The sequence below is a fragment of the Pezoporus wallicus genome, unplaced genomic scaffold (assembly GCF_028554395.1).
Source record: "Pezoporus wallicus isolate ANWC-B61680 ecotype Strahan unplaced genomic scaffold, APGP_CSIRO_Pwel_v1 contig_7461, whole genome shotgun sequence".
NCBI classification, from domain to species: domain Eukaryota; kingdom Metazoa; phylum Chordata; class Aves; order Psittaciformes; family Psittacidae; genus Pezoporus; species Pezoporus wallicus.
Window position 1 is genome coordinate 1883966 of NW_026637976.1, and position 27482 is coordinate 1911447.

The 27482-nt window shown below is 43.4% G+C and overlaps 1 protein-coding gene and 1 long non-coding RNA gene across 12 annotated transcripts in view; one reads left to right on the forward strand and one right to left on the reverse strand.

Moving 5' to 3' along the window:
- The window catches only part of TENM4 (teneurin transmembrane protein 4), a 755231-nt gene that overhangs the window by 259143 nt on the left and 468606 nt on the right, over window positions 1–27482 (reverse strand). For 10 of the 11 annotated variants that reach the window (XM_057408504.1, XM_057408506.1, XM_057408511.1 and 7 more), the window contains one exon: window positions 15360–15569. The exons of the other annotated variant lie outside the window; for it this stretch is intronic. In XM_057408504.1, the coding sequence (XP_057264487.1) occupies window positions 15360–15569 (210 nt within the window). The remainder of the gene's footprint in view (window positions 1–15359; window positions 15570–27482) is intronic. 11 annotated transcript variants of the gene reach the window in all.
- On the forward strand, window positions 15811–23763 carry LOC130598783 (uncharacterized). The gene is made up of 3 exons (XR_008972072.1): window positions 15811–15848; window positions 16145–16348; window positions 23659–23763. It is a non-coding gene; the product is annotated as an uncharacterized LOC130598783 (long non-coding RNA).

Here is a 27482-nt window from a genome sequence, read left to right on the forward strand (position 1 = left end):
GGGCTGGGTCAGCCTGGAGAAGAGAAGGCTCCTGAAGGGGAGACCTGAGAGCAGCTCCAGTGCCTAAAGGGGCTGCAGGAAAGCTGGAGAGGGGCTTGGGACAAGGGCCTGTAGGGACAGGCCAAGGGGAATGGCTTTAACCTGCCAGAGGGGAGATTGAGATGAGCTCTTAGGCAGAAGCTCTTCCCTGTGAGGGCGCTGAGGCACTGGCACAGAGTGCCCAGAGAAGCTGTGGCTGCCCCATCCCTGGCAGTGTTCAAGGGCAGGTTGGACACAGGGGCTTGCAGCAAGCTGCTCTAGTGGAAGGGGTCCCTGCCTGTGGCAGGGGGTTGGAACTGGATGAGCTTTAAGATCCCTTCAACTCAAATCGTTCTGTGATCCTATGCTTCATAAAACCATCAGGAGAAGAGCCAACCTCTCCACGAGTTGCTTAAAAAAGACTTGAAAATACCTGAGCTTGCTTATTTTGCTCACCTTGGACTCCTGCTACAGTCACTGAGATCAATCCCTAAGTCATGGTCAATTGTGATTTACTCTGTGAAGTATCCTCCTGTTAACACATGAGAAACTGTGACTTGTAACCTCCACAACTATCACATGCTGCTGTGCCAGTGCCTACACTGCCCGGTGGGTTTCATGCATTATAACCATCATAAGTAAGGGTAGTTTATCATATAGAATTTACCATATATTTGCAGGAGAAGAAAAAAACCCTGTACATTAAAGGTGATGTAGACCAAGCCTTTCTTATAATTGCAAACCACTGAAGACCAAGAGACCAGAGAAGTGTAACCAAGGAGAAAAAATTGCCCATAATCTTTTATCCTCTCTCACAATAATCTTATTTTTTTTCTTCGATTTTTAACCTTCTCTATCACCACCAGCACTAAAAGCTGCTTTTCCCCCTCCTCCTTTTGCTGGAAGAACAAACAAACAGTTGCCATTTCAGTCAAAGCAATGTTATTCTTCCCCTGGCTGGCACTGGTTTCTGCTCACAGGGCGGTCAGTTCCTTTGGCTCCCATCCAGCACACTGAATAAACCGTTCTGGCAGTAAGTGCAACTGTTCGGGCTCAGAAATGAGAGCTTCAGACCTGTTTCCAACCTGAGCCCTTCCAATTTACAGCACTCCAACGCCACAGGAAGCACACCAGGCCAATCTGAAACTCGAATATAGTTGAAACAAAGCTTTCTTCCACACTCTTAGGTCTTTTTCTACCCTTTTCTTCCTCCTTTCCTTAATGTTTGCAGGTTGGAATTTAGTACTTTCTTTTTTTCTGCCCCAAGTTTGGCTTTTGCAACCAGTACTTCATCCAAGCGAGCCATTTCCTCCAAAATGCACTGACAGATCCTTGTAATCTGTTCTCTACTTCTCACTTCCCACCTTTTGCAAAGAGCACTTTGAGAGTTGAGAAGAAATCCCCTGAACTTACAAACCTCCTGTTTTTATATGCATGCAGTCACCCAGCGTGAGACTTTGGACTCTCATAGTGCAAAATGGAAAACACAAGGAAACTTGTAATACAGGAGAAACTATGGTTCAGTAAGTGCAAAGTTGGCTGGAAGGATTAAAACTGCAGGCAGAAGTATTTGAGTCCTCTTATGTTCTGCTCTCTGGCAGAGTAACAGCAGAATTCCACTTTACTGGGGTAAGGGATGGGGTGAAGAGATGCTTGTGAAAAGGGCAGCAGATCTAAATGCAAAGGTTTAGGATCTGCACCGAGTGCTGTGTTTCAGGTTATTTGCTCTTTCCTCCCCTCAACCTTCACACCATTAAAACTCCACCTCACCCCTCAGCCTCAAAATGAACAAACAAACAGGCATTGCTGAGTATCAGAACCCCTCAGTGGTGACATTCACTGTGGTGACACTTGAGCTGGGCCAGCAGAAACCACTCAGGCGGCTCACAGAGGGGATGCCAGAGTGACACATTAAGCACCAAAGTAATCCCCACGTTGTGTTTCTGCTGCACAGGTGTGTTCGGGGATTATCTTTCTGCCACGCAAGTCACTTATGCCAATCTCTACAGATCCTTTCTCTTTCCTTCAGTTCCTCAGTGGAGCTGAAATGAGCTTCTCCATGGCTACAGCGCCGAACAACTTCCAGGGAAATTAATACTGGGAAACTTCAAGTGTTATCATCAACTCCAGTGCACAGTAATTTATCAGACGTTGTAGCATGCAAACATCCTGCTCTCTTAGCATCTAAGATGAAAGTTACTACACTCTTTGAAGGGACCTTAAATATTGCCCCCTCCCAGAGCTCTGCAACGAACAATTTGAGGGAGAGAAATAAAACTGAAAGCTTTAAGACCACCTCAAAATCCTGTGCATAAATGTTACATTAATTCATGATGGAGACAAATAGTAAAAGAGATGCAAGGGCCCTGAGATGTGTTTGAAGCTGTGAGATAAAAGTTAGCATGTACAAACTCCCATTTCGAAGCAGAAGTAATTCGAAGAGGTTCTACTTAATGGACGGCACAGCAAATACGGGGTCTGGTTTCCAACAAAAAGTGACATGCAGTAAAATATTTAGGCAATCTTTTGAGGACTATATAGCATTTCATAAATTAAAGGGCATTAGTCAGCTTTGCACGTGACAGCAACCAAGCGGCAGTTCAGTCAGAGGGGAACTGTTTGTGTTTTAGCCCAAGATGGATTGGAGGAACTTCTGACATTGATATAAACCTTTCAAGAGTTTTTTTAGGGAGGAGAAATGGAAGACAAAGCAAACTGTTCTAAATAGGAGCTACTGCAATATTCAGCACAGGCTTAAATTCCCTGTTTACGAGTTAACGTGACTCAAAGCTAGAATGTGATTTTCAAATAGGTAGTTAAGTGCAAATTTCACATCTGTGTTTGAAAATTAGTGATTTCTCACTCCATTTGCAAACAGGGTATTTTATGCAGATCTAGATTGATGCATTACTTGGATATCTGTCTGAATTTGTGCGTTTTATATGAATTCCATGAAGGAACATCATGGTTATCTGTAAACTGCTCACACTAAGCCATTTTCAGCAGGTGAAATCAGGTTTAGGATGTCACCTGTTAGAAATCAATTGCACCAAAGCGCTTAATTGTGTTAAGTGTCTCTGTGTAGCTCTGGGGAGAGAACACAGTGTGATGGTTGTTACAGGAATGGGAGGATAAGGGGAGATGAATCCTGCTGTGCTGCTATTGCAGAATGCCTGGGTGACCTCAGGCTAGTCACTTGTGACCTCTGTAAAATGGAGATAATCACACTTATCTGATTCAAGGAGGTACCAAGAGACCTACTGTTTCCTAATTGCCTAGAGATATATACAGGAAAGGCACACTATAACTACTTCTGCTATTAAAAACAGCTCCATGGGTTAGGTTTCTGGAAATATCTCCTGGTGACACGATGGATTTTACCCATCTGTGTAAAAGTGTCAAGTACTGCTATTATTTTGACCTCATTGATAAAGAAAAGATGGGTGGTCTGGTAGACTGAAGTGCATTTTGGCTGGAAGCTATTACCCTTTGAGACGACCTCTTGTTTCAAGTTTCATTGGGGTATCAGAAAAGTTAGAGGCAGCACCAGTCAGGATTTCTGTAACTCACTCTTACAAAAACACTAAAATCTGCTTTATCTCCTCCAACTTGCTACTCCTCTGCATTAGTCGTAATGGTATTTTTCCTCATCAAACATAGGTTAATGGCAGGAAGAGATGTCAATCCCATTTGGTTTTACCTGACTTGTGTCTCTCTTTGGGTACTCATTGCATATGTGAAGCTGTACCAACTTGTCCCACGCTATTAGAGAGATGTAGAAAAAATGACTGCAATACAAAAAAGGGAAGCAAAACTGATGGTAATTTAAGAAGAAGGCTGAATTTAAAACCAAGATGCCTGAATGAGGAACTATATGGCTTGAGGTAGGATGTAGATCCTTTTGATAGCCTCATGTAGCCACTCATTTTTAGGGAGATAAGTGAAGGTGATTTGGGCAGGATTTATGTAAACTGAGTAGCAAGGAAAAGAGCTGATTTACATTAAAACATCACCCAAGCAACCATCAAGTGGTAGCAGTTTTACTATTGAAATGTGGCTCTGGAGAATTTGTTCAAAATCTCCACATCTGGCCAGGCAGGATAAGGCAAAGAAAGGCTCAGTGTGTAAGCATGAGTTTTAACCTGGAGTAATCTATGCTGATTTTCTTTTCACCAGAGCAATTTCATACCAGAAATACCTCTACAGAACCCAAGTATCTTCACCTCTGTCTAAAGTGCTTATTTACTACTGAGGATCCTTGTTTTACTCAGTGTGTTTGCCAGCATGAACCACTCTGTGATTTGTATCAGGAATGCCACCCTCACCCACATGTGCTTCAAGGCTTGACTAATACGTGAATCTTTATGCCATGCTCCTTATGAAATGCTGTGTCCTATCATGTTGCCACGATACTGCCACTAGATTTATAGCTATAACTAAATCATCTGATCATACCACTTCTGTGCTGTGCTTCTTCCATTACCACCTAATGTATCAAAAGCATCGATTTTACACTCGCGAGCTTTCCTACTGAAGCACTCCAAGGTCTTGCAGCACTTTATTACATCCCAAGCCCACTCCCAGAGCTGTCATGCTAATGAGGCATGTGGCACTGCTTTAATTTCCTTGCAGCAGGTCACAAAGCTCAATTCTCCCCTCATGTGGGAGAACCTGGAGTCCAATTCCTGAGCTGTCATGGCTGGCTGATTTTGAATAGTGCCTGTGATGACAGAGACTTGCCTCTCACTGGCCTCGCCACCACAAGGCTGAAAAGATATATGGCCATTTATGGGTTCAGAATGCTTTTCCCTATTTGCAGCGTGTTGTACTTGCTGAACGCCTAATATCCTGAGGTGTCCCAAATGCTGGAATTATAACCTGCTTAACCTCAATAATTCCGAGGGGCAGCTTTGTCTCTCTACAATACAGGTCTTATTTAGACAGGAAGAAAATGAAACACACTGGGATTAAGAGACTAAATTGGCAGGACATCTAGAAATACCCTGAAAACCTACAGAGATTTCAGGGAACAGAAAAGGCTCAGATTCTCCAGAAAGGAATAATATGTTTTAAGACAACAGCTAAAAATTGCCCGCAATTATGGGTCCCTTTCAACATGAGATATTCTGTGATTTCTATGAATTTACTGCCCTGCAAAGGGAAACGTTAGTTTCTTCAGTTAGGACAAGTAAGAAAGACAAGAAGTTACAACAAACTGACAGAAGGGAGACTGAGATGAGCTCTTAGGCAGAAGTTCTTCCCTGTGAGGGTGCCCAGAGGTTGGAGGTTGGACACAGGGGCTTGGAGCAACCTGCTCTAGTGGAAGGTGTCCCTGACCATGGCAGGGGACTGGAACCGGATGAGCTTTAAGGTCCCTACCAACCCAAACCAGTCTGGGATTCTGATTCTATGATTTGGGCTTCAGTAGTTTCAATAACATGGAGTCACTGGTCTGTCTTTTTGCTACACTTTCTTTGCATATGGAAAAGACTTCCCTTTATAGAAGCCAATTAATAGGCTTCCATTAATAGATCTAATTATTACATGCAAAGAGAAAAAGAGATGTATTATATCTTCCCTGCTAAAAGTTCAGGAAGACCTTGAAGCCATGTTACAAATAGGCTGCCTAAACCATCGCTTCCCTACAGAGATGTGAGCACATGTTGAACAACAGCAGTAAAGCCCTGAGGTACTGTGGATCAGCAGAATGGAATGAGAGCACAACATGATTTTTCATTTCCAGAATCTAAGTATCTCCAAAGCTTGTAAGAACCAAACAATGACTGTTAACTCCCATTTTATTCATGGAAGTCAGGCACCAGCATTGGGGTCACTTGGCCAAGGTCACAAACTGTCACCAGTCACCAGTTTTCTGCCTCCTACTTCCAGGCATGACTTCCTACAAATCACTGACCTTGTGGTAGAGGAGTCTGAGCTAATGCCACTCATGCATTTAAAACACTATACTAGCTATTCCATCTCTTTTGGGGTTTTTTTTTGATCACAATATGCATGGCAGGAATTAAACAAAACTTTAACCCTCAAAATTGCAGCCAGCAAAAATTAATTTTTATGTGGGATGTCTATACCGGGGCTTGTAGTCCTCAAAGGCTTAACCCAATTGACTCTTAAGGAACTGTGACAGTCTTTCATATAAAGCCCTCCAAGATCAAAGGCTTCTTCTGTACTATAACTGCCTATCACATCAGCTTTACTACCAAGCATGGGCACTAAGGGCTTGGTCCTGCTGTTAGACACATGGTTAAGGATTGCCCTCTCTTGAACAAAACAACCCTACTGCTTTGCACCCAGGTACACATGGGAAGTAACTTCAAAGGATGCACCGTGGTTCATAGACACACAGCAAGAAGCTGCACTATCCCCTCATGTCATGTTCCAAATATCATTTTTCAGAAGACTTGTGCTGTATCCACAGAAGGCACTTTTTCCTCTGAGTTCAAGCCTCAAACATTTTAACCCGATCCTTTCCTTTCTACTTGGAGCCTCAAAGTTTCCACCCACAACACCTAAAGCTATCACCACTTTAGTTGAAGAACTTGTTGGGGTCACAGGATGGTTTGAAAGCTGTGGTTGAGATTAATGGCGTTTACAATAAACACAGTGAATAATGCAAAGTGCAGAAACGATAGAGGAGGAAATGGGGGGAAACATCTTCTGAGGCTATGCAGTTATGGGATGTTTAGTTTGAAAGAACATGCAGGTCAGAGCGAGGCTTCTGGCATCTTTTCCCTTACAAATTAATCACTGCTTCAGAGTGACCAGCAAATTTCAGCTTATAAATAAAGTTCAAAGCCCCCAGGTCCTCATTTTGAAATGGAGACATATGGCTTGAAAACAGCTAATGGAACAAGCCTTCCCAAAAGTTTGAGCTCATTCCCAGCTGAGAGATCCATTTCACAGGAATAACACAACACAGCCTCGAGTACACGAGCATCAGACTTCCTTCCTGTATTTTAAAATACTTTGCACTTCCACACCAGCTTTTATCTGGTGCATGGAAAAAGTTCTAATGAACTTTAGCTATGAGTACACCAAGTGTATAAGACATACAAGCGTGCAGAAACTGAGAGCACACACATGCTCAAGAGATGATCCACACCCAGAAATAACAAGTTCAGTGCTGCCCCAGAAATCTCAAGAGACTTAAAAGACAGTATCGGCTTACTCTATGATGTCTACAAGTGATGGAGCCATGGGTCCCTTTGACTACTCGTTCACTGTAGTGTAAACCATGGCTAGCTCCAGTAATATTGTACAGATGAGGGAATAGCTTGGAAAGATGCTGAAGCCATTTACGTATCTTCCATTTACAATGGAGAAAGCTGAGGTTAAGTTTTTCAGCTGAGAAGCCTGTGGCAGAAACTAGAAGGCTGGATTTCTACTACTTGCTCCCGACTCTGGACAACTCTGCCTTCAATGTTTTGCTCTTCTAAAGCTGCCCAGAAGCATTCTTTCCACACTGAATCTGCTCCTTTTGGTTTTTTTTTTCATGTTAGTCACAAATCTCTCAGTATAAGCTGAGGTAGACCAAAACACTGGCAGTCCTGTAGTGAAAAAAGCATCTAATGGGCCATAAATTAATGTTTCATTTCCTTTAATAGTGTAATGATTAATTCCTCCTTCAGAGCAGGATTTTGTTGCACTACAAAGAGAGAAAGAGGGGGTTTTAACATCGAAAAGGATCAAAGGCAGAATGGTGCTATTTTTTGTTTGTGCTCTTATACCATCACTCTTCAAAGAGATTCTTCTCCCCAGTTTTGTAAAGAAAAAGGTAAAAGAAAAAACACCACAATCCATCTCAGATGAGACCTTGCACAGCTTGTCAAGTTGCAACCCACAGTGAATTTTTACTGCAGATATAAACCTCTGAAAGTAGGGGTTTCTAATGGAAATGCTGACATAACCTTAACTATACCAATGCTGCTGTAATGCTCAGGTTACCAGGAATATTTCTGCTGCCAATTCAGTTTAACAAGTCTGAATGCATATAATTTGTTCCAGTTGTCTTTCCTCAGAGTGGGGCTCCTTCGTGCACACTTTCCAATGTGGCTTGCATTAAAAGAAAGGGGAAAAAAAAACCCCAAACCTACTCCCATGTAAATTCATATACACACTGATAGGGTTTTATCACAGCTAAAAAGCTATAAATCTGCTTTAACTGATTCAGCGTGTTCCCTCCTGGCCTGGAAAGGTGACTTGTTTCACTGGTGCCCTTCACTGAATGTGACAATTGTTACCTTGCTTTGCTCTCTTTGGGATATTTAGTCTCTGCAAAAAGAAGCTCGACTTTCTGCATATCCACATTATCCACTCCTGACCAAACACCCTCCCTATGTGAGCCAGAAGGATTTCAGCTGGGTCAGGATTTGCCCTCTTTAGGAATCTAATCCAAATGCCTCCCACCCATATCAGCCATAAGAACCTAATCCAAATTATTTGCTTCTCACCTTGGCTCATCCTGAAGGCAAAAACCTAGCAGGTTAAACAAATACTCTCAAGGTGCAAAGTGAATTCATGGGGCAAGAGCTGAAGTGACAGCAAGGTAAGTGGGCACTTGTAGAGCTCCATGTCTTTCAAGAGGTCTGCAGCTTGCACACTAAAATCTTTCCTCCTGGTAGGAAGAACGAAATGGAAGGAAGCAAAACTCAACAGGATGGCTCCATCACTCAGTGCATAGGAGCAGGAATAACTCATGATCTGATCCTGCCTCGCATCTGCCGGTTTACTCAATCTTCAGGGTCTAAGAGGCAGTGGCTGATGCTTGGGAATTCAAAACCTGAACCTTGTTGCTGTCTTTACAGCACAGACTAATTTGGAAGAATGATTTGAGGACGCATTGTCCAATGTCAGTGAATTTTGGAATTGTTTCAGGGAGTTCAAGTAGATGGTAACTGTGAAAATGAAGCCAAAGTGACCAGACTGAGGCTCCCAAGTGGTCAGCCACAGCTCTCTGTACAATGAGTTGCAAAAGAAGGAATCTCCTCAGGATGATTCAGACCCAGATAGCCTGAAATGCCTCAAACTAAATTGAAAGCTTATGATTAATAAGTCTTTTGTTTAGTTTCCTGACTAAAATTAAAAGGGAGGAATTTAGGTCACAGTTTCTCAGGCTGAACTCTGAATGTGTTCCCAAATAAGAAGATGAATTCAGTGAAAACTTATGTAAAACTGGCTTTCAATGTACCATTTTTCCAAGCACCTCTCCTATAAAAATGTTCTTTTACTTAAAAGTGTTTTTAAAACTATTGTTAAATTAAACATTTTTTAAACCTTTCTTCTCTTTAGGATGGATTTGCCTCAACTTCTGAAATGTTGGGGCAGTTTTTATAGAGAACAGATTAATCCAAAGAATACGCTTGGAAAATGATTGGCTCTATCTTCCTATTCCTCAGTTTCCCTTCTGTAATTATGAATTACTATTATAAGTAACACTGAGTGCTAATGGACTCTGCTAATCTCTGATAATGGATGCAGAGATTAATTGTTATTCTTACTTAACACACTTACTTGAGTAGTAAAGAAAGAAGCAACAGAAAGCAGTGTGCAAGGACAAAACACAGCAAGAGAATAGACACTCCATCCACAAGCCTTTTTGGAAAGGAAAAAAAAAAAAGCCTTACATAAAAGAAAATCTAATTTAGTTGGGATTTATTATTAATTATTAGATGAACAAAATATCAATTATTAAGATTACATTATCAAAGGTTCTTTTGCTGTCCCCAGTCAGATCCCTGAAAATTCTCTACTTCTAAGAAGCCTTCTATGATACCATTCTTTCTTTGAAATGCTTTAACATTCAGTGTCTTTTGAGCTCCCTGCTGCAGCTTGATTTCTCTGGAACTGTCTCTGCCATCCCAGTGTTGTAAACACCTAACCCTCTGCTTGAGCAGGACTCCTGCAGGACAACCCACATGTCTGAAATTGTACCTGAAGATCAGAGGAGTGACTTCTGAAGCCAAGCAGTCTAAGTTCAGCCTTTCAGCTGGTCACACTAGGCTGCAGAATGAGTCTGAAAACAGCATTCCCTGTGTGGCAGCACACCAAGTACTGAGTACATACATAGACAAATTAAAAACTGAGCAGAATATGTCCTGTATTTCTGGAAGATGACTTCTTTTTAAATCCTGAAGAAACTCAGGGATAGCAGCCGTGGTGGCAGGGGAGCTGCTCAGTTACTCGCTGTAAGGTGGCAGAAATGCACAATTTGCATCAAATTAAACTATTTGATAAAAAACAGATAAGGCTATAGCAGTTTCTTCATATCTTCATAAATCTGAGCCAAATCATTCAATAAAAAGGTGGAAAGTTCTTTCTGAGGGATAGGAAAGGGAGGTGAATTGCAAATGGCGATTGTCTTTAACAGCACAACGCTGATCATTAAAGACAAAAAATAATAGAGAATAGGGCACATCCTTTAGGTCACAAATCAAGAAGTCTAAACTGGTCCTATTACTTAGAAATAAGAAGGAAGATCTTAGAGGAACATTCTGCTTTAAATTGCCCAGCACTCTAAACAAAGAAAAAGTGGCAAAGGCAGTACAGGAATCTGCATCAGCTCCTGACCATGGATTTTGCTGGCCAAGTGGCTCACTCGTGCAGATCCCACTAAGTAGAAGCAGCACATACTGTGTTTTTTCAGCTCCTGGGTTCAGATTGATCCTGATTTGGCCTATTTTCCACTGAAATCAAGGCTCTTACGGAAGTCACACTTGTCTTCTAGGTTTTAACCCTGGAATATTGATGTACTCAACACAGTTTTCCCTCCACCCATCCACTGAGAAAGCAATCTGTTCCTGAGGTGAGGGCTGCATTGTCCACGCTTCACACAACGCTGCACACTCCCCTTGGAATTCAAAGTCTAATCACACTGTGAAGCCTGCCTACCTCTCATCTCTCCCTCACTCTTTCCAGCAGCAGTGTCACTGTGGGTGACTGGCAGCATGACCCTCCACTGCTGCTTCTATTTGTGAATAAATGCCTTCAGTGGTAGAAAAGAAACAGGACCGGTTAATCAGTGGGGAGTTGTTGGAATAGGGATGTATTTGAGGGAGAAGCCAAAGAAATTGAGATATTGAGAAGTGGGTAATAAGGCTCCAAACTGTATTCATTCCTTTCTACAGACTTTAGTAGATATTACCTCCAGTGCCACCTAAGTACTTTCTAGGTCAGTTTTAGTTTAGTTTTAGAAGTGATTCTGGATTTTGTGATTCCCATCTCAGAGGTTATTTCAAATGTCTACATCCAGCCTTCCTGTCTGCCTGATACGAGTGACTTAGAGAAACACACCAGACCCCACAAAATGACAAAAGCACACTTCACACTGAGTGCCTGCTCACTGATGAAAGAGCTGGAAGAAGTCAGGCACTTCAGCTTTTACTACAAGGCAACACAGTGAGTGTTCTCAAAGGAATTTAGATGTCAGCTTTCACCAGATTTCATATATTTTTCAAAATCTGTTCTTTGTCACTCTGCACATCAGCTCCCCATGGGGATAACAGCCGTTTCCCTGCCTCACAGCTGTGCTAAGCAGAGATGTACCTGCTGACATCCCCGGTGCCACAGCTGGGGATGCTGAGGGAAGTGGACAGTGATGGGCAGATTGACATGCTCTCCCTAAATATCATTCCCTAAAGATATGCTCAATTTCTTTTTAACTTCTTTTTCATGTTATTTACTGGTTCAACCGGAACAGAGTTGCTGCCACCAAGCCAATCTTCAACCTCTACAACACTCCTTTTGGCTGGCACTCGACCTTTCCCAACCTTCAGCATCCTCCCTACAACCCCACTGGGTCGTGCTTCTCCTCCCAGGGCACTGTCGAAGACTACATAGAACAATGTTCTTATCCAGCACAGCATCCGGTAGTTTCTTAAAACAGATTAAAGATTGGATGCCTATAGACACTTCTGGCTTCTCATCAGTAACACACATATATACCTACATACCACTATATCCATATACTGACTGATGAGAAACCTGAGTAACTAATTTGTGTTTCTGAAAGTCCACCAAGGCAGCCCACTTTTCACATAGTGCTAAATCCTCAAATCAGGAGATTAAAAGGTTTCTGAACGGAAACATCCTGAAAAGTTTGAGAGTTGGGGTTGTTTAGCCTGGAGTAAGGAAAGCTCTGTATGACCTTTGAATACTTAAAGGGGGCTTATAGGGAAGATGGAGAGAGACTTTTGACAAGGGTCTGCAAAGACAGGACAAGGGGAATGGCTTTAACCTGCCAGAGGGAAGATTGAGATGAGCTCTTAGGCAGAAGCTCTTCCCTTGTGAGAGTGCTGAGGCGCTGGCACAGGGTGCCCAGAGAAGCTGTGGCTGCCCCATCCCTGGCAGTGTTCAAGGCCAGGTTGGACACAGGGGCTTGGAGCAAGCTGCTCTAGTGGAAGGGGTCCCTGCCAGTGGCAGGGGGTTGGAACTGGATGAGCTTTAAGGTCCTTTCAACCAAAACCAATCTGGGATTCTATGAAACTGAGAGATTCACATCCTAGTTACTTTGGGTAATTTTAGGTAACATAAATACTATTCCAGAGTTGACATATATAAAAACAAAAGTGAAAAGGTCCAAGTCTAAAAATTCCTTTTTTCCTTAAAATTAAGTACCTGCTGATAGTATAGGTGCAATAAAAGTTAGGGATTCCTTAATGCTCTAAATTACTTTTACTAAGTAAACACCAAACAATAGCTTGTAATACATCCAAAACTAAAAGCCTTAAGAGACTCCTGCATATTTAAATACTTACTAGTTTATGCCAGTTTTCATTTGAAAGTTTAGTTGGACATTTTTCCTGGAAGTGTAGAAATAATATTATGAATATTATTACCTTTCTGGAATGAAGGGAACTTAGATAAAGAATAGCCTACTGTATCTTCAAAAAGTAGCATGTTTCTTAAGTTCCAAGTGCGTTATATTTGCTATTTACATGGGGATTTGCAACAGCAGCACTGCTCCCTGGGTGTTACTTACTTTGGATGGACTTCTCTAAGGCTGAGTTTACACAGCTGTGGAAGGAAAACCTAGCCACAATCAATTAAAAAGTGCAACACAAATCCTTTGGACAGCATTCTCAGGCTGTCCTGCTGTTGAGACAGCTACTATTCTCCCAGAATGAGTGCTCTAACTGTATTAAACTTAGTCCTAACCAAAATAAGCTTTTACTAATTTTCACCATTTAAGGAACATAAAGACCTGCCTTTGTCATTTAAAGTTTAAGCTGACTAAGCCCCACAGAAACAGAACCTTAAGGAACTAAAGCAATTAAATCCATTTACAGAGGTCAGAAGAGCCTCTGGGTTTTAGACATGATGGGCTTGTATGGTCTGTGCTTCTTATTCGTGTGAACTCTCAGATTATGGGTTGGTAGGTGGCATTAATAAGTCACCTTTGTTTTCCTCCTGATAGTGGAGTGAGCCTGAGCTGATCCTAACAGTCACCAGTGTGCTGGCATTACCTGCACTCCTGATTACTGAACAACTACAATAAGCACACAAATGAGACCCCAGATGCCCTGTCTTTGTGTGGAACATATTTATTACCAACCTGCTGGATCCTACACACAAAGAAGGCCTCGGGGAATGTAGTATGTCTACAAACCAATGCAAAAAGCACTGAGGAAAAAAAGAGACAAATAACCAGGCAGCTGAAAAGCCTAAAAGTCTAACAAACTCACCAGTACATCAATAATACAATAATGTCATAAGCCCACGGTGGACTCTGAACAATGTTTTTTCTGTTGTTCAGCTAATTAGTAAAAGAAGAGATTAAGGTCTTTAATGCTTTCTCTTTCTTCCCTCTTTTACCTGGAGGGTGTGCATGTATCTGGACAAACATATTCCCGAAATGAGCAAAGTACATATGTTATGATGTTGAAAACGCAAGGTGGAGTGTGAGTTTGGCTTTATTTCCAGCAAGAGGGTCCTCTACATGATTTCAATGAACTGCGACTGCAAGGACTCAGATGTGCGTGTGTATATATGTGCGTGTGTGTGTGTGTGTGTGTGTGTGTGTGTGTGCTACAGGGTCGGAGGGGAAGGGGAAGGCTGCACAGAGGATATGAATTTTAAGCAGTTTCCTGAATGAATACAACACTGTATTTCTCCCTACTCTCCTTAGGATGACAATTCAGAGAGATAACCTTCTCCTTTGAAAAAACCCTGAAGGAAAAGTTTGTTTTTACCATAACAAATGCAACAGAAGAAAAGAAGAGGGAAGCTAGGAAAAGAGGGAGGGAGGGGAAGTTAGGGGAAACAAATTAAATGTCAAACTTTCTCTCCTTACTTGGAGATAACAGCATAAAAGGAAACCTTCTCAGAAGCTTAACATACATGCAGTTAAGCCATTGCCAGCTGCAGTAAACCTCTCTCTCACCTTTCTTTCTCTCTTTCAAGATATCTTTGAATGCCTTCTCCTTCATCATAAATCAGACGTGAGCAATTATCACTCCAGGCGAATGGCAGTGGCCTCAGTGGCCACTGCTATTCCACAGCTGTAGTCTGCACTTCCTCAGGTTACACTACCCTTGATGAAATTTCACATTTCTTTGCCAGCGAGTGCTAACCTCTCCATTTAGGACTCATTGTCTTTGCAGCAGAGACCTGTGAATCTCATTCCTCCTCTTGAAACTTGTTTTAGCAGCACTGTCCATCCATGGGGAGAGCTGAGCACCTTCAGCTCCCAATTAGGAGTCTTAGAGCATCCCGGAGCTCTGAGGGAGCACAACAGGGTTGTGCTGCCGCCTCAGATACTTACCCTGAAGGCATCTCTCAGAGCCTCTGAGGGAGATAGGGACGCAAACACCCTCCTGAGCACATAGTACTGATGCCACTGTCATAACTCTCAAAGAAACTGAGTTTTCACCATTCCCTTCTCCATCCACACACCCTCTGCTGACAGGTTTCTGACAGCAATAGGAGTCTCCTGGCTGCTTTCAGGTGCTCAAGGCCTGCAGTATTTTAGGCCCAACTGGCTGCCCTCCCCTCAACCATCACCACCCTCCTAGAGAAAGGGGATTTGGGGTCAGTTTTCCAGCCAGGAGTTAAAATTAAAGCTAAACAAAGCTCAAATCCCACCCCTGAAAAGGGAGAACACTCCAATCTCCGGCTCACATGAAGTTCCTGATCTCTACCCAGGTACCACAGTGGCTTATCCCTCACTAGCACCCAGCACAAACCTTTATGAGGTGAATCGCCCACCACCACCTTATCCCTCTCCACACATCTTAAAACTCAAGCCCCAAACCGGACCCCAAAGGGCACATCCGCACCCCCGAAAGGCAGTCAAGACAAGCAAGAAAAGTAGATATAGAATCACTCACCATTGGCGGCGACACAGAGGTTTCCAGAGCCACTTTTAACTAGGAATGAATTAGGGACAAACTCTTCCTCAGACTCAGAGTCCGCGGCCGGCTGGGCCGCGCCGTTGCCCAGCAACCGCCCCGGGCCCTCATTGGCCGGCGGCGTCGGGGGAGGGGAAGGGGACTGCTCGGGGGGGGTGGAAGAGGCGGACGAACACCGCAGGGGAGGACCTGCGGGCCACAAGCACACAGACACGGGCACACAGAGAGAAGAGGGAGGGGGACAAAACAACAATAAAACAACAGAATGAATAAAAATAAACGAAAAAGAACGACAAAACACAGAGAGACAAAGTTGAGCCGGGGCACGGGGGGAAGGCTGCACCACATCACCACCCGCACCACCACCACCACCCCCCCCCGGCGCCTGCCCCAATGGGGCAGCCCTGCCTGAGGGGCGGCAGACTGCACATAGCTGCTCGCGGGCGCTGAGGGGCTGGTGGTGTGAGCGTCCCTTAAAACTCATATCCAGCGGGGTTTGTTACGTGATTTTAGCGTTTTAGGGAGCCCCTGGTGCGAGATAAGCTTCTTGTCACAGGGTGGGCACGCAAAAGGGGCGCACAAAGTGGGCATTTAATCAACGAGGCAATGCGTCGATGCCGGGCTGCGTTTTACCTGAGTAAAAGTTCTGCCCGACGTATTGTGAGGTAAATTATTTCAGATTTCGTGTTAAAAGGGTAAAGCCCTTTTGGGGATTGGATTTAACCATCCCCTTATCGAGTTGACTTGATGCTTCCCTCACACAGGAGGGAGCCAGGCATCGCTATGTGGTGGTGAAGCGTGTCAGCGTGCCGACACACTGATACAGGGCAGCAGCAAAGCTCGGTGCGGAGTCACTTCGTCGATTAAATAGTGAGAAATGCAGCAAACTGGGCTCTTTCTTGGGTGATATTTTACATAAAGCTGCGCCTGATCGAGGAAAAGCTTCTACTGACTGCGAGTTGGATCAGGTACGTGGAAGTTAAGTAGATCCAGTTGAAAAACCAGAATGTAAATAATTAATACTTATCAGGGTCTTATTCCCCTCAGGTTTTTGCACAAAACTGGGAAATTGAAACCCCAAAACTGGTGAAAACAGACGTGGAGGTCAGGTATGTGCAGTGCCTCAATAAAAACAGGGGGAATGTGAACACAGACATAGTAGGTTAAATACAGGACAATGCATTTAAACATAAGCTTTTCCCCTTGTTACATTTGATCTGGAAGTCAGAATGATTAATCTCCCATATTTTCCCAAATGCTGAAACGTTATCATGCAAAACCGATCAAAATAAAAGACTTAAACAGCACAAGAAAACCAGCAAACTTAAAAAAAAAAAAAAAAGATTTGTTTCTGAAAAAAAAAACAACAACACGTTTTGAACATAGCACACAACATAGCTGTACAGTATTTCTTACCAAACATAACATAAACACTTTAGAGAAGGACACAAACCCAAAACAATACAGTGGGTTTAACATTTAAATCCCCCGGAGCTGGTTCTGCTGAGTTTCTTTTCACCTTGGTCATTGTTTTTTTCTCATGGTAAGCACTTGGATGTCATTCCCTGCATGTGCAGGTTTTATAAATTGCCGATTATAATCAGAGCAGGAATTGTGGCATTGGAGATAGAGATAATAAAGGGTTGTACCTGTGCTCCAAGACACAGTGACTGTGGTCACCCAAAGGAGGACACAGCCTCGGTAGAGAGCCTTGGCTTTCCTGCATGAACTGCTGTGTGTTTTGTTACCATTAGCAGTGGAGTTGTCTGGGTCTATTCTTTCTGACAACCCTCCAAACAAGAGAAGTTTCTCCTTCAGGAATGTGGCTTTTAAGGCATCTGCAGCCCCCTTCACACTCTCTGACCCTTTTTACGGTGCCAAGGTTATAACCTTCCCATTGTATTTAACTACCGGTAGGAGCTGGAGAGAAGACAGCAAAAAAAGAGCACGTGCAAGGGGATGAGCACTGCTTTCCCTGTCACAGACCCTGACATGAAAATGGAGATTCAGCCCTAACCCCAGTGTGCTCTTGAAGGAGCAAAGTCTCTGCATCTTGCTCTTTGTTGCAATGGAGATTTGATCAGCACTGATGTAATGAAGTTTAAATCATGACTTCGATTTGCTATGCTTTTGTCACAAAACAAGATAGGATGCATTTCTAATACTGTGTAGTCAGAGCTTGAATTCTAGCATAATGATGAATGAAATGGAAAGGAAGTGTTAAACTTGTATCTTCCTATAGATACATAGAGTTTCCTATCTTAACCCAAGAATCTATGATTCTATGCTCAGGTGTACTTTGGAAGTCGAGGACACAGTTTTACAGCCATTGAGAGAGACAAACTTGATTTTAAAGTATCATTTCAAGCCTTTGACTCATTTACCCAAAGACCAGTAAAAATGCATGAAAAGGAGGTTAATGATGTGACTACTCCTGACAAAAAAAGGTGTCTGGTGGATTACAGTGGACCCCCAATGCTCTCCCTGTGATTTGGTCAGGCTGCATGCTTGGCATATCTATACATAAAGCCTGAACATAAAGATCAGAAGCAGAATGAGCTGAATTTGGAATAATAATAATAAAAAAAGAAGTGAAATGTCAGTGCTTTTCTCAGCCATTTCCACATGGGTGCAGGTTGAGTTTTTTTTATGCGAGCTTCCTCATCAGAAGTATTGCAGTTTTGGAAAGGATAAAAGAAACCTCTTAAATGAAAACTTTGGATTTTAATCAGCTGCACCATTGCAGAGTGCACATGAGAGCTTCCCCTGGGACTTTATGGTTGTTACATGTACTTGCAGCAGCATGTGAGCTGACCTTTACAAGGGAAGGGTCCCTAGGAATTGTGTGTACTAACCACGTTCCCAGGGGCTGTGCTGCTGTGAAAAGCACTGGCATGTACCACTGTGCTCCCTGGAAAATTCCCTTTTGGGCATACAATTGGGGTGGATGCAACAGGAAATTTTGCAGAGGCAGCATATGGTTAAAATGCATGGGGAGAAAAGTGAGTCCAGAGGAGGCCACACAGATGCTGCGAGGGCTGGAGCAGCTCTACTCTGGAGCCAGGCTGAGAGAGCTGGGCTGCTTCAGCCTGGAGAAGAGAAAGCTCCTTAAGGGGAGACCTTAGAGCAGCTCCAGTGCCTAAAGGGGCTACAAGGAACCTGGAGGGGGGCTTTGGACAAGGGCCTGTAGGGACAGGCCAAGGGGAATGGCTTTAACCTGCCTGAGGGGAGACTGAGCTGAGCTCTTAGGCAGAAGCTCTTCCCTGTGAGGGTGCTGAGGCGCTGGCACAGGGTGCCCAGAGAAGCTGTGGCTGCCCCATCCGTGGCAGTGTTCAAGGCCAGGTTGGACACAGGGGCTTGAAGCAAGCTGCTCTAGTGGAAGAGGTCCCTGCCTGTGGCAGGAATGGTCTTTAAGGTCCCCTCCAATCCAAAGTGTTCTAGGATTCCTTTCTAACATGCAAGCAACTCTGTAAGATGGAGGTGTCTTATGTTGTGGATCCTTTCAGACACTTGCCTCTTTTTCTCTGCTTGGACAGAAACCCAGGAGTTAAATCTGACCTTTTCACAAAAAAATAAACTGAGAGACTGAAGATACAAGTTTGTATCCTTCTCAGACCAGTATCTCATTGTATTTGCTGCAGCAATAAATTCACTTGGAGTAATATCTCCAAGTGAAACGAGCACGATTCGGCCCGTAAACTTTCATTCCAGCTGCCAGAGCAAAATCTCTAATTGATTAGTACAAACTGAATTCACAGCACTAGTGGGTTGCTATGGAACCTGAGCAAGTAGGCCAAGTCACTTTGTGGTATGTGCTATTTCTCCTTCAAAAATACAAACCAGAAGGACCAGATAACGCATTCATTATGCACACTCTTGCAATTTGGAAGCTAACTCAAAGAAAAACAAAAAGGATTCCAAGCATGGGCCCCTTGGCATCAATTTGTAACAATCTTATATATCCGCTTGCAGTGAGCAGTCAAAATTGCGTTCTTTGGACTTGAGGCAGGAATAATATAAGTTGAATGTCTCTGTATGAGTGATACGTTACTTGCACATATTCAGAAGGAAAGAGAACATAAACTTGTATTTTATCTCTGCATCAGTATTTCAGATGAAGATCTAAAAAAATCAGGGGGAGATAAGTTAGAGTTTTTGTTAGATTTATGAAAATACTTGGGAAACACAAACTTGGGAAATAGCTTAACACAAAGAATCTGTTTCCCAGCTTAACAGAGGATCTCTGCAGAATGCAGGGAATGGCTTTAAATTTACAGAAGAGACAACCAGTGCAGACTCTAAATAGTTAGGGGAAAGTAAGACAAACAATAAACATGCCTTCACTTTCTGCTGCACATTTGGCTGTCATATTTCAGAACACTGTGTGTTTCTAGAATTACTCTGTCTCTTGCAGGATTTGGCCTTCAGAGATCAAGAGCTGATTTAAACCGGGTGTATTCATCTTGGTGTGAATAGAAGGGCTGCCAGGAATTCTGAACACTCGAGGATATACTTTTAAATGAAGGACAGTAAATTGTTTCATACATGATATTCAGTGGATTACACTCATATGTTTACAATTTGTCCCAGAAGGGGTGAAAAAGAGCAGATACACAAATGCAGATTTTTCACAGGACTCGTAGCACAAGACAACAGGATTTAATAGTGTTCAATACAGAATCATCATAAAAGCACAGAATGGTTTGGGTTGGAGGAGACCTTAAAGCTAACCAGTTCCAACCCCCTGCTGTGGGCAGGGACGCCTTCCACTAGAGCAGCTTGCTCCAAGCCCCTGTGTCCAGCCTGGCCTTGAACACTGCCAGGAATGGGGCAACCACAGCTGGCACCCTCTGCCAGTACCTCAGCACCCTCACAGGGAAGAACTTCCTAAAATCTAATACAAATCTCCCCTCAGTTTAAAGCCATTCCTCCTCGGCCTGTCCCTACAGGCCTTTGTCCAAAGCCCCTGTCAGCATTATACCCAGAATGGTATTATCTGCAATCAATAAATCATTAATATCAGCATTTCCCATAGTACCTCCTTTTGTTGAGCTTCAACCAAGAATCTTTAAGAGCTTGACAAGCATTGAATAGGTAAGATTTGAAATCCTGTTATCAGATCTATTGGGATCTGCTATCAGATAGGGCTGATCAAATTCAGTTGTCTGGGGTGCAGACTTACACTTCTGACAGATAAGGAAACTGAGTCACAGAGAAATAAGTCGAACGCAAATTCTCTTGTTTCCTGCACACTCTATCTCTGGCCACTGAAATAAGGCTGTTTGTCACACTCAGCTTTATTTTAAAATAGCAGAATTCTCAGCATGAAGGAAGGACAGGGGGAGGCAGAAGTGCTGCGATCGTGACTACCTCAGTGCAGCAACTGCAGCAGCTCTCATGTAAGACCATTAAGTCATACAACAGAAAATGCTTGGCCTTTGTACAACCTTAAAATCCAACAGCTGCTGGCACTGGTACTGGTGCACCAGTAATGGTAGGCACCAGCTCAAACCAAACACATTCCATACAGCTCTGGCCTTTAAAATGTTAGGCTCTGGAGTGCACTGTGGTTCAGAGGAAGGCTGTGGAAGTGATAGCAGCATGTGTTCTACAGTGTGTTGGCTGGGTGTATTATCCTGCCGAAGGAAAGTGAGTGTAAACAGATGCACTTCTCTTTCTGTGTTTTCCCCTCACTTTGCACAGTGGTTTTGAGTGATTTTTGACATCAAAAGTAATTTTATCGGTCTGTATTAAAACTGGAGCTAGTTTTGTGCTGGAGAAAGCCCCTGCTTACACAACAGGAACACTTACTTACCTCTGTCTGATCACAGAAATTAATAAATACATCTAAAGCTGAGGCAATTTTATCCTACAGTATGTCTGATGGATTAAACCCCAAAAGCATGAAGCAGTACTGAAGAGCTGAGATATTCCTGAGTCAAAGAGCTATATTTGAGAAGTGACAAGCAGGGAGGGCACCGAGACACTCCGGGCAGCGCCTCTGTGATGGACTATTGATGCATATGACCAGGTGGGAAGGGCAGTGCCCTGCCTGCATGGCAGTGTGCAGTTCCCCATGGCATATAAAAGGCAGTGATTTGCTCCACTATTATTTCAGGGCATCTGAGATCCTCCTGGGTTGAGGAGGGGAGTGAGAATGTCTGGTATTGTGCTTTGCAAGGTGAAGGAGAACATATTTGGACAAATCCAGACTATTGCAGAATCAGTTGGGATGAAAGGGGTCTTAAAGCTCATCCAGTTGCAACTCCCTGCCATGGGCAGGGACACCTTCTACTAGAGCACCTTGCTCCAAGCCCCTGTGTCCAAACTGGCCTTGAACACTGTCAGGGATGGGGCAGCCACAGCTTCTCTGGGCACCCTGTACCACTGCCTCAGCACCCTCGCAGGGAAGAGCTTCTGCCTAAGAGCTCATCTCAATCTCCCCTCTGGCAGGTTCAAGCCATTCCCCTTGGCCTGTCCCTACAGGCCCCTGTCCAAAGCCCCTCTCCAGGTTCCTTGTAGCCCCTTTAGGCACTGGAGCTGCTCTAAGGTCTCCCCTTCAGGAGCCTTCTCTTCTCCAGGCTGAAGCAGCCCAACTCTCTCAGCCTGGCTCCAGAGTAGAGCTGCTTCAGCCCTCGCAGCATCTCTGTGGCCTCTTCTGGACTTGCTCCAACAGCTCCGCGTCCCTCTTGTGCTGTTGCCCCAGAGCTGGATCAGGACTGCAGGAAGGGTGTCCCCAGAGCACAGCAGAGGGGGAGAATCCCCTTCCTCTACCCTGCTGCTCACGCTCTGGGGATGCAGCACAGCACACAGGGGGATTCTGGGCTCAAGTGCACACTGAAGCCAGATTATGGGGAGGTTCTCATTGAAGACTAATTGTGCTTGGAATTTCCCAGCCTAGGTGTAGTAGCTTGCACTTGGCCTTTTTGAACTTCATGAACTTCATTATCACACGGTAAAAGCCTGGTTTATCATCCAGGAGCTTCACTCCATCAGAGATGGAGAAAGGGGAATTTTCCTCAGGGATAAACAGTATTCATGCCTTTCCCGTGGATAGCATAAAACACCTCTGGAAAAAGAGCAACGTCCTCGGGCTGTCTGGCAGAACGAGTTGGTGAATCATGGGAATAAGGAATTGCGCAGATTTATTGCTGTTCTTTAACAATAGGTGGTCACAACTTTCCTAGTTCAACAGGGAATATATATCTTGTGTTTCAAATTGATTAAAAAAGCAGTCTTGGAAAACTACTTTTAGTTATTTATATTTCCTGACTTTCCACCTGCACTTATGTTGATTTTATTTAATTTCATTTTGTGTATTTGATTTATAGCTATGGAGCCAGAGGGGAAAATAAATGAAATAAAGGGGGCAAATGAATATCATCTTAACAAGAAAAACCTGGGCTGCTGCCATGTCACCAAAATGAAGAAATTAATAGTTGGGTCTCAAATATGAGAAATAATCACATGCCCTGGATGAAGAGTGGCATACTGGGGGAAAAAGGGCCATGAAAGGTTAAGAAGGAATGAATAAATTCACTTGGAGTATGAAGAACATATGTTAGGTGGACTTCACCTGCCTTGTGGGTGGTTTGTGTTCCTTCCCCTAACTGTGGGTTTTCCCTCCTCTGTGCTGTGAAGATGGGCAGTGATTGCCTCTATCTGTTTGCCAGGATGTGGAAGTCACGAAGTGACTGTTGGCAGGAACTCGGACACATGCCTGTTCATAAGGGAGAGACCATGGGCAGACCTTCTGTTAGTGGAAAACATCTAGAATGGCATTGGTTCTGTGAGGGAAGATGTGATGCTGGGATATATAAAAGCACCACAACTGTATGCCTGTATGATTGTATTTGGACTTGATGATCTTAAAGATCTTTTTCAACCTATTTGATTCTATGATTCTATGCCTATTTTCTGCCTCTGTCCCAGCACAGATAATGGACCATTTGGGCCCTACACTGTTATTCCCCAAACGAAGTAGAAGTTAGGAAGGGACAAAAATAACCCAGACCACAGCTCTCCTTTCCCCCACCTCCCAAGGTTACTAACCTGACCCAAAACAGCAGAAAACAATTATCCATTGAGCAAGATGGAGAGGAGCAGGGAGGAAATTGTTCCCTTCTGAAAGGCAGCTCCTCAGGGGCTCGGGGTGCTCTCAGGCAGCACAGCCACACTTGGAATGTTTTTTTTGCCAACACAAGAAAATAATACAGCAGATTTCAGAAAATTACATGGGCAATTGCCTGAGCCAGATACTCGCTTTGCTCATTTGTAGGCACAACAGTAGAAACAGATTGTGGAAGTTAGTTACACCAGTGTCTGCAACATCAGTCTCCAGCGCTGAGATCGTGCTGTTATTCAAAAGCACAAACAGGTAATGTAATTTCCAACTACAGGCGAGATTGCTTCTATCTCTTTCAAAATCAAAGGAGGAAGGATCAAGCAAGAAAGACTCTTCTGAGAGAGACAGTATAAACAATCCTAATCACCTCAGAATATTTATATAGTTCCTTGTGAAATATTTATGCAAATAATTCACCATCATCTCAAGTTTTGAAGGGAAATACAAGCCCCTAATTATGGATCAGCATTACAACAGCCTTTTGCAGCTTTACTCAACCCCAACTTGTAAAAGAATAATGTAATCAGTAGGCAGGCTGATGAGCTGCCCGTGAAGTGGCCTCTCTCAATCTGACATTAATGCTCTATCTGATCCGAGACACCTAATAGAAAGTATGAAGTTCTCTGCAGAAGATTACATGCAAATCTCCTAAAAGGTCCATTTTCCTGTATTTGAACACCAAACCATAGGCTTTGCAGAAATTGCTTTCTCTAAGCTTAACGCTAACATGAAGGTTTACACTAGCCTTGCAAAACTTTGCCAGACGGGCTTGGTGAAGGCAAAGCACCTTTTCATATTCCTGTTAGCCCAGCAGGAAAGAGTTGTTAAACATGGGCCACTGCAAGACTTTTTCACCTGCCCCAGCAAATAAAATTTACAGCTAAATCTTGCAGGGTGGTTGCCACTAATTCCCTAAAATTCACTGCTGAAATATGCCAGAGGAGGCAAAACTATGGAATGCTGGAAAACTACATGACATTAGAGCTCACCTACCAGGAGCAAAGCTAATTTGTCCTATAGCTACAGCACCAACAAAATCCGTAAGAGCAGCAAGTGATCAGTGATACTCTTTGTGACCTTCCTGGCCGGTGGGGATGGGTTTTACATTTATCATAGGTAAAACAATACGTGGTGAGGCACACCGTGCTGTTAAGAAGCAAAATGTGTTATTTCCCCCTGTTAACTCAACAGTCACAAACGAGCATCTCTTGAAAGGAATGAAAATTGCGGTTGTTAAATCCAGGACTTGTTTGGAGAAATGAGAGTTTAATGTGACATTGTGCAGCATAGTTACTATATGGTCTTCCTGCAATTGAGAAGTACAGCTTTACCTTCCAGAAGCCACTTACTCTGTCTCTAATTTCTGTTAGAATGTCTTATTTCTACTTTTTATAAGAACAGGTCATGATAAGACAAGGGGGAATGGCTTTAACCTGCCAAGAGGGAGTTTGAGCTGAGCTCTTAGGCAGAAGCTCTTCCCTGTGAGGGTGCTGAGGCGCTGGCACAGGGTGCCCAGAGAAGCTGTGGCTGCCCCATCCCTGTCAGTGTTCAAGGGCAGGTTGGACACATGGGCTTGGAGCAAGCTGCTCTAGTGGAAGGGGTCCCTGCCCATGGCAGGGAGTTGGAACTGGATGAGCTTTAAGGTCCCTTCCAACCAAAACCAGTCTGGGATTCCATGATTCATTGATTATACAGAGAACCTTGAGTGTTCCTAACTGAGGTGGGTAAGTGCAAGTTACATGAAGCTGGGCTTAATGCCTCAAACCTGCCCGGAGATAAAGCAACCTCACAGTGACATTTTTGGCAGTGATATTTTGGGTTTGTTTTGTAACAGCTAAGGCCTCATCATACATGCAGACTTAACACTTCCCTAGCAAGCTCATAGACAAAGTTACTGTGTAGTAGCAGCGGAAGCAGAGACTAAACACATAGGAAGCTGGAGATAAAAGTTGCAGAGAAGGAGAACTCTGAAGCAATGATATTTTATGTTTCTCTTGGGAAGAAATGTAGTCTGCGTAAGTAAGTGCAGCCCAAGGAAAACACAGGACTGCAGACCCCTGGAGCCTGACAGAGTGGTATCAAAGCTATACTGCAGTGAGAATCCAGCCCCATCTATCCATAAGCTCCCTGGAGAGGAAATTTGGGGTGAGAGGAATGTTGCTTGAATAAAGAGATTGTATCTGTTCCTGTTTTTGTTCCTAAAATTACTGTTGGCTTTAGATTTCTGCACTGCATAAAGGTAATGAACTTACTTGTTTAGCCTACACTTACTGGGACAATTTCCTCCTGATCCCATAATTTATCCCCATTAGGGTTGGATGCTTGCATCCCTAAAATTGTATGGAAGTCATTTTCCAGTGACTGTTATTTCTTACATTCTAGCCAATCTTCCTTAATTTTGGGAAGACCTTTTTTCCCCAGTGCATGATTTCAAACAAAGCCAACAGCCTCCCTTCAACATCTAAGAGTCATGGTTCAGAAGATCGTTTTCTTTCTTCAACTGAGAAAAGAGATCAAGGCAACCTAGTGCTAAAAGTCTTCTTAGATGGACTTCTAAAGGGATCTGATTAAGGAGAAAGGTTATTTTCCATATCAGTTCTTCTTGTGAGCCAGCCCTGGGAGTCTGGACTTGAAAACAGTAGGAAGTGTGAAGCTCCTACAGAAAAGGAGGCAGGAGGGCTGCACCAGGATGGTAGAATTCTTTCTGCACTCAGGCTGATGGTAGGTGTCATTCCTTTCCCTTTGAGTCTGAGAGAAATCTTCTATGTAACCTGGGAAAGAACTCTTCAAGCCTTTCTAGTCTGATGCTTGTGCATCGTATTCTCTTTTGGCATCCACCTCATGCAGGATGCATCTGAATCTTGTACATACCCTGTTCATTAAAAAATCAGGCTTATTCTGTATCCTCCAGTTATTTTGATGTTTTTTGTCTACTTATTCTGCAGGCATTTTGAGACATGGGCTGCTTCTCCTTACGTGCATGTGGAGCTAGCAAAGCAGCAGGACCTTATCCTGTGTTTGGCCATTAGGTGTTCCTGCAATGCAAGCTGTCAGAGTAGGGAAGTTGTGCTTGAGAAGCTGTTGTTATTTTAGAGAAGACCTGTTCACAATGTTCTATAGACTGAGGGAGACTGATAGCGTCCCCTTGCTGAGATCTGAGTCCAGGACAAGGTCTACATTTCCAGGGAGGTCCAAGTGAAGACCTCATGCTTACTGAAAAAGCTATGTAGATGTGTAGCCCTCATTGTTCTAATACAAATTTTCGCCTTTTAAACCTGAACTTGAGCTTTGTTCCTGGAAAACCTCCTGAATTCTTGCTGAGGCAAAGAGCCAAAATACAGGTATGTTTCTGCAGATAATGCTCTTCTCTCCAGTCAAAGACTGCCAGTCAGTGGTACTGACCAGGAGGGTAATGCAGCGATATCATAGTATTATGCCACAAACAAATTTGTTTTGGACCAAAAGCAGGGATTTGCTTTACATTTGTTTCAAGCTTAGAACAACATTATCAAAGAAAGAGCAACAGTGACCAACAAGAGAAAAGGAAATCGGTAGAGACAGAGTTTCAGGTTATTGAATGGCATTTCCAGTCCCCAAAGGGGAGCAATTTTTTGCCTCCAAAATAATAGAATTATATAATCATAGAATGGTTTGGGTTGAAAGGGACTTTAAAGCTCATCCAGTTCCAACCCCCTGCCACAGAACATGTCTTGCAGAAGACAACAAGCCAAGTTGGAAGTGCAATAACAAGACTTCAGGAAGTTTCAGAGCCATCACTGATGTTACTGTTTTGTTCTCAACAGCTTTGATTAACAGCTTTAAAGCTGCAATTTAAATACCTTAATCATTGCTTTACTGACTTCTGCCCTTGAAGAGAAAAATCTTTACCTTGATTTTTGTTCACTTCCCCACTCAGTGAAAAATGTGAGATTGTTCACATCACTATGCAAAGAAAGGTCCCAAATAAGAGAGATTCT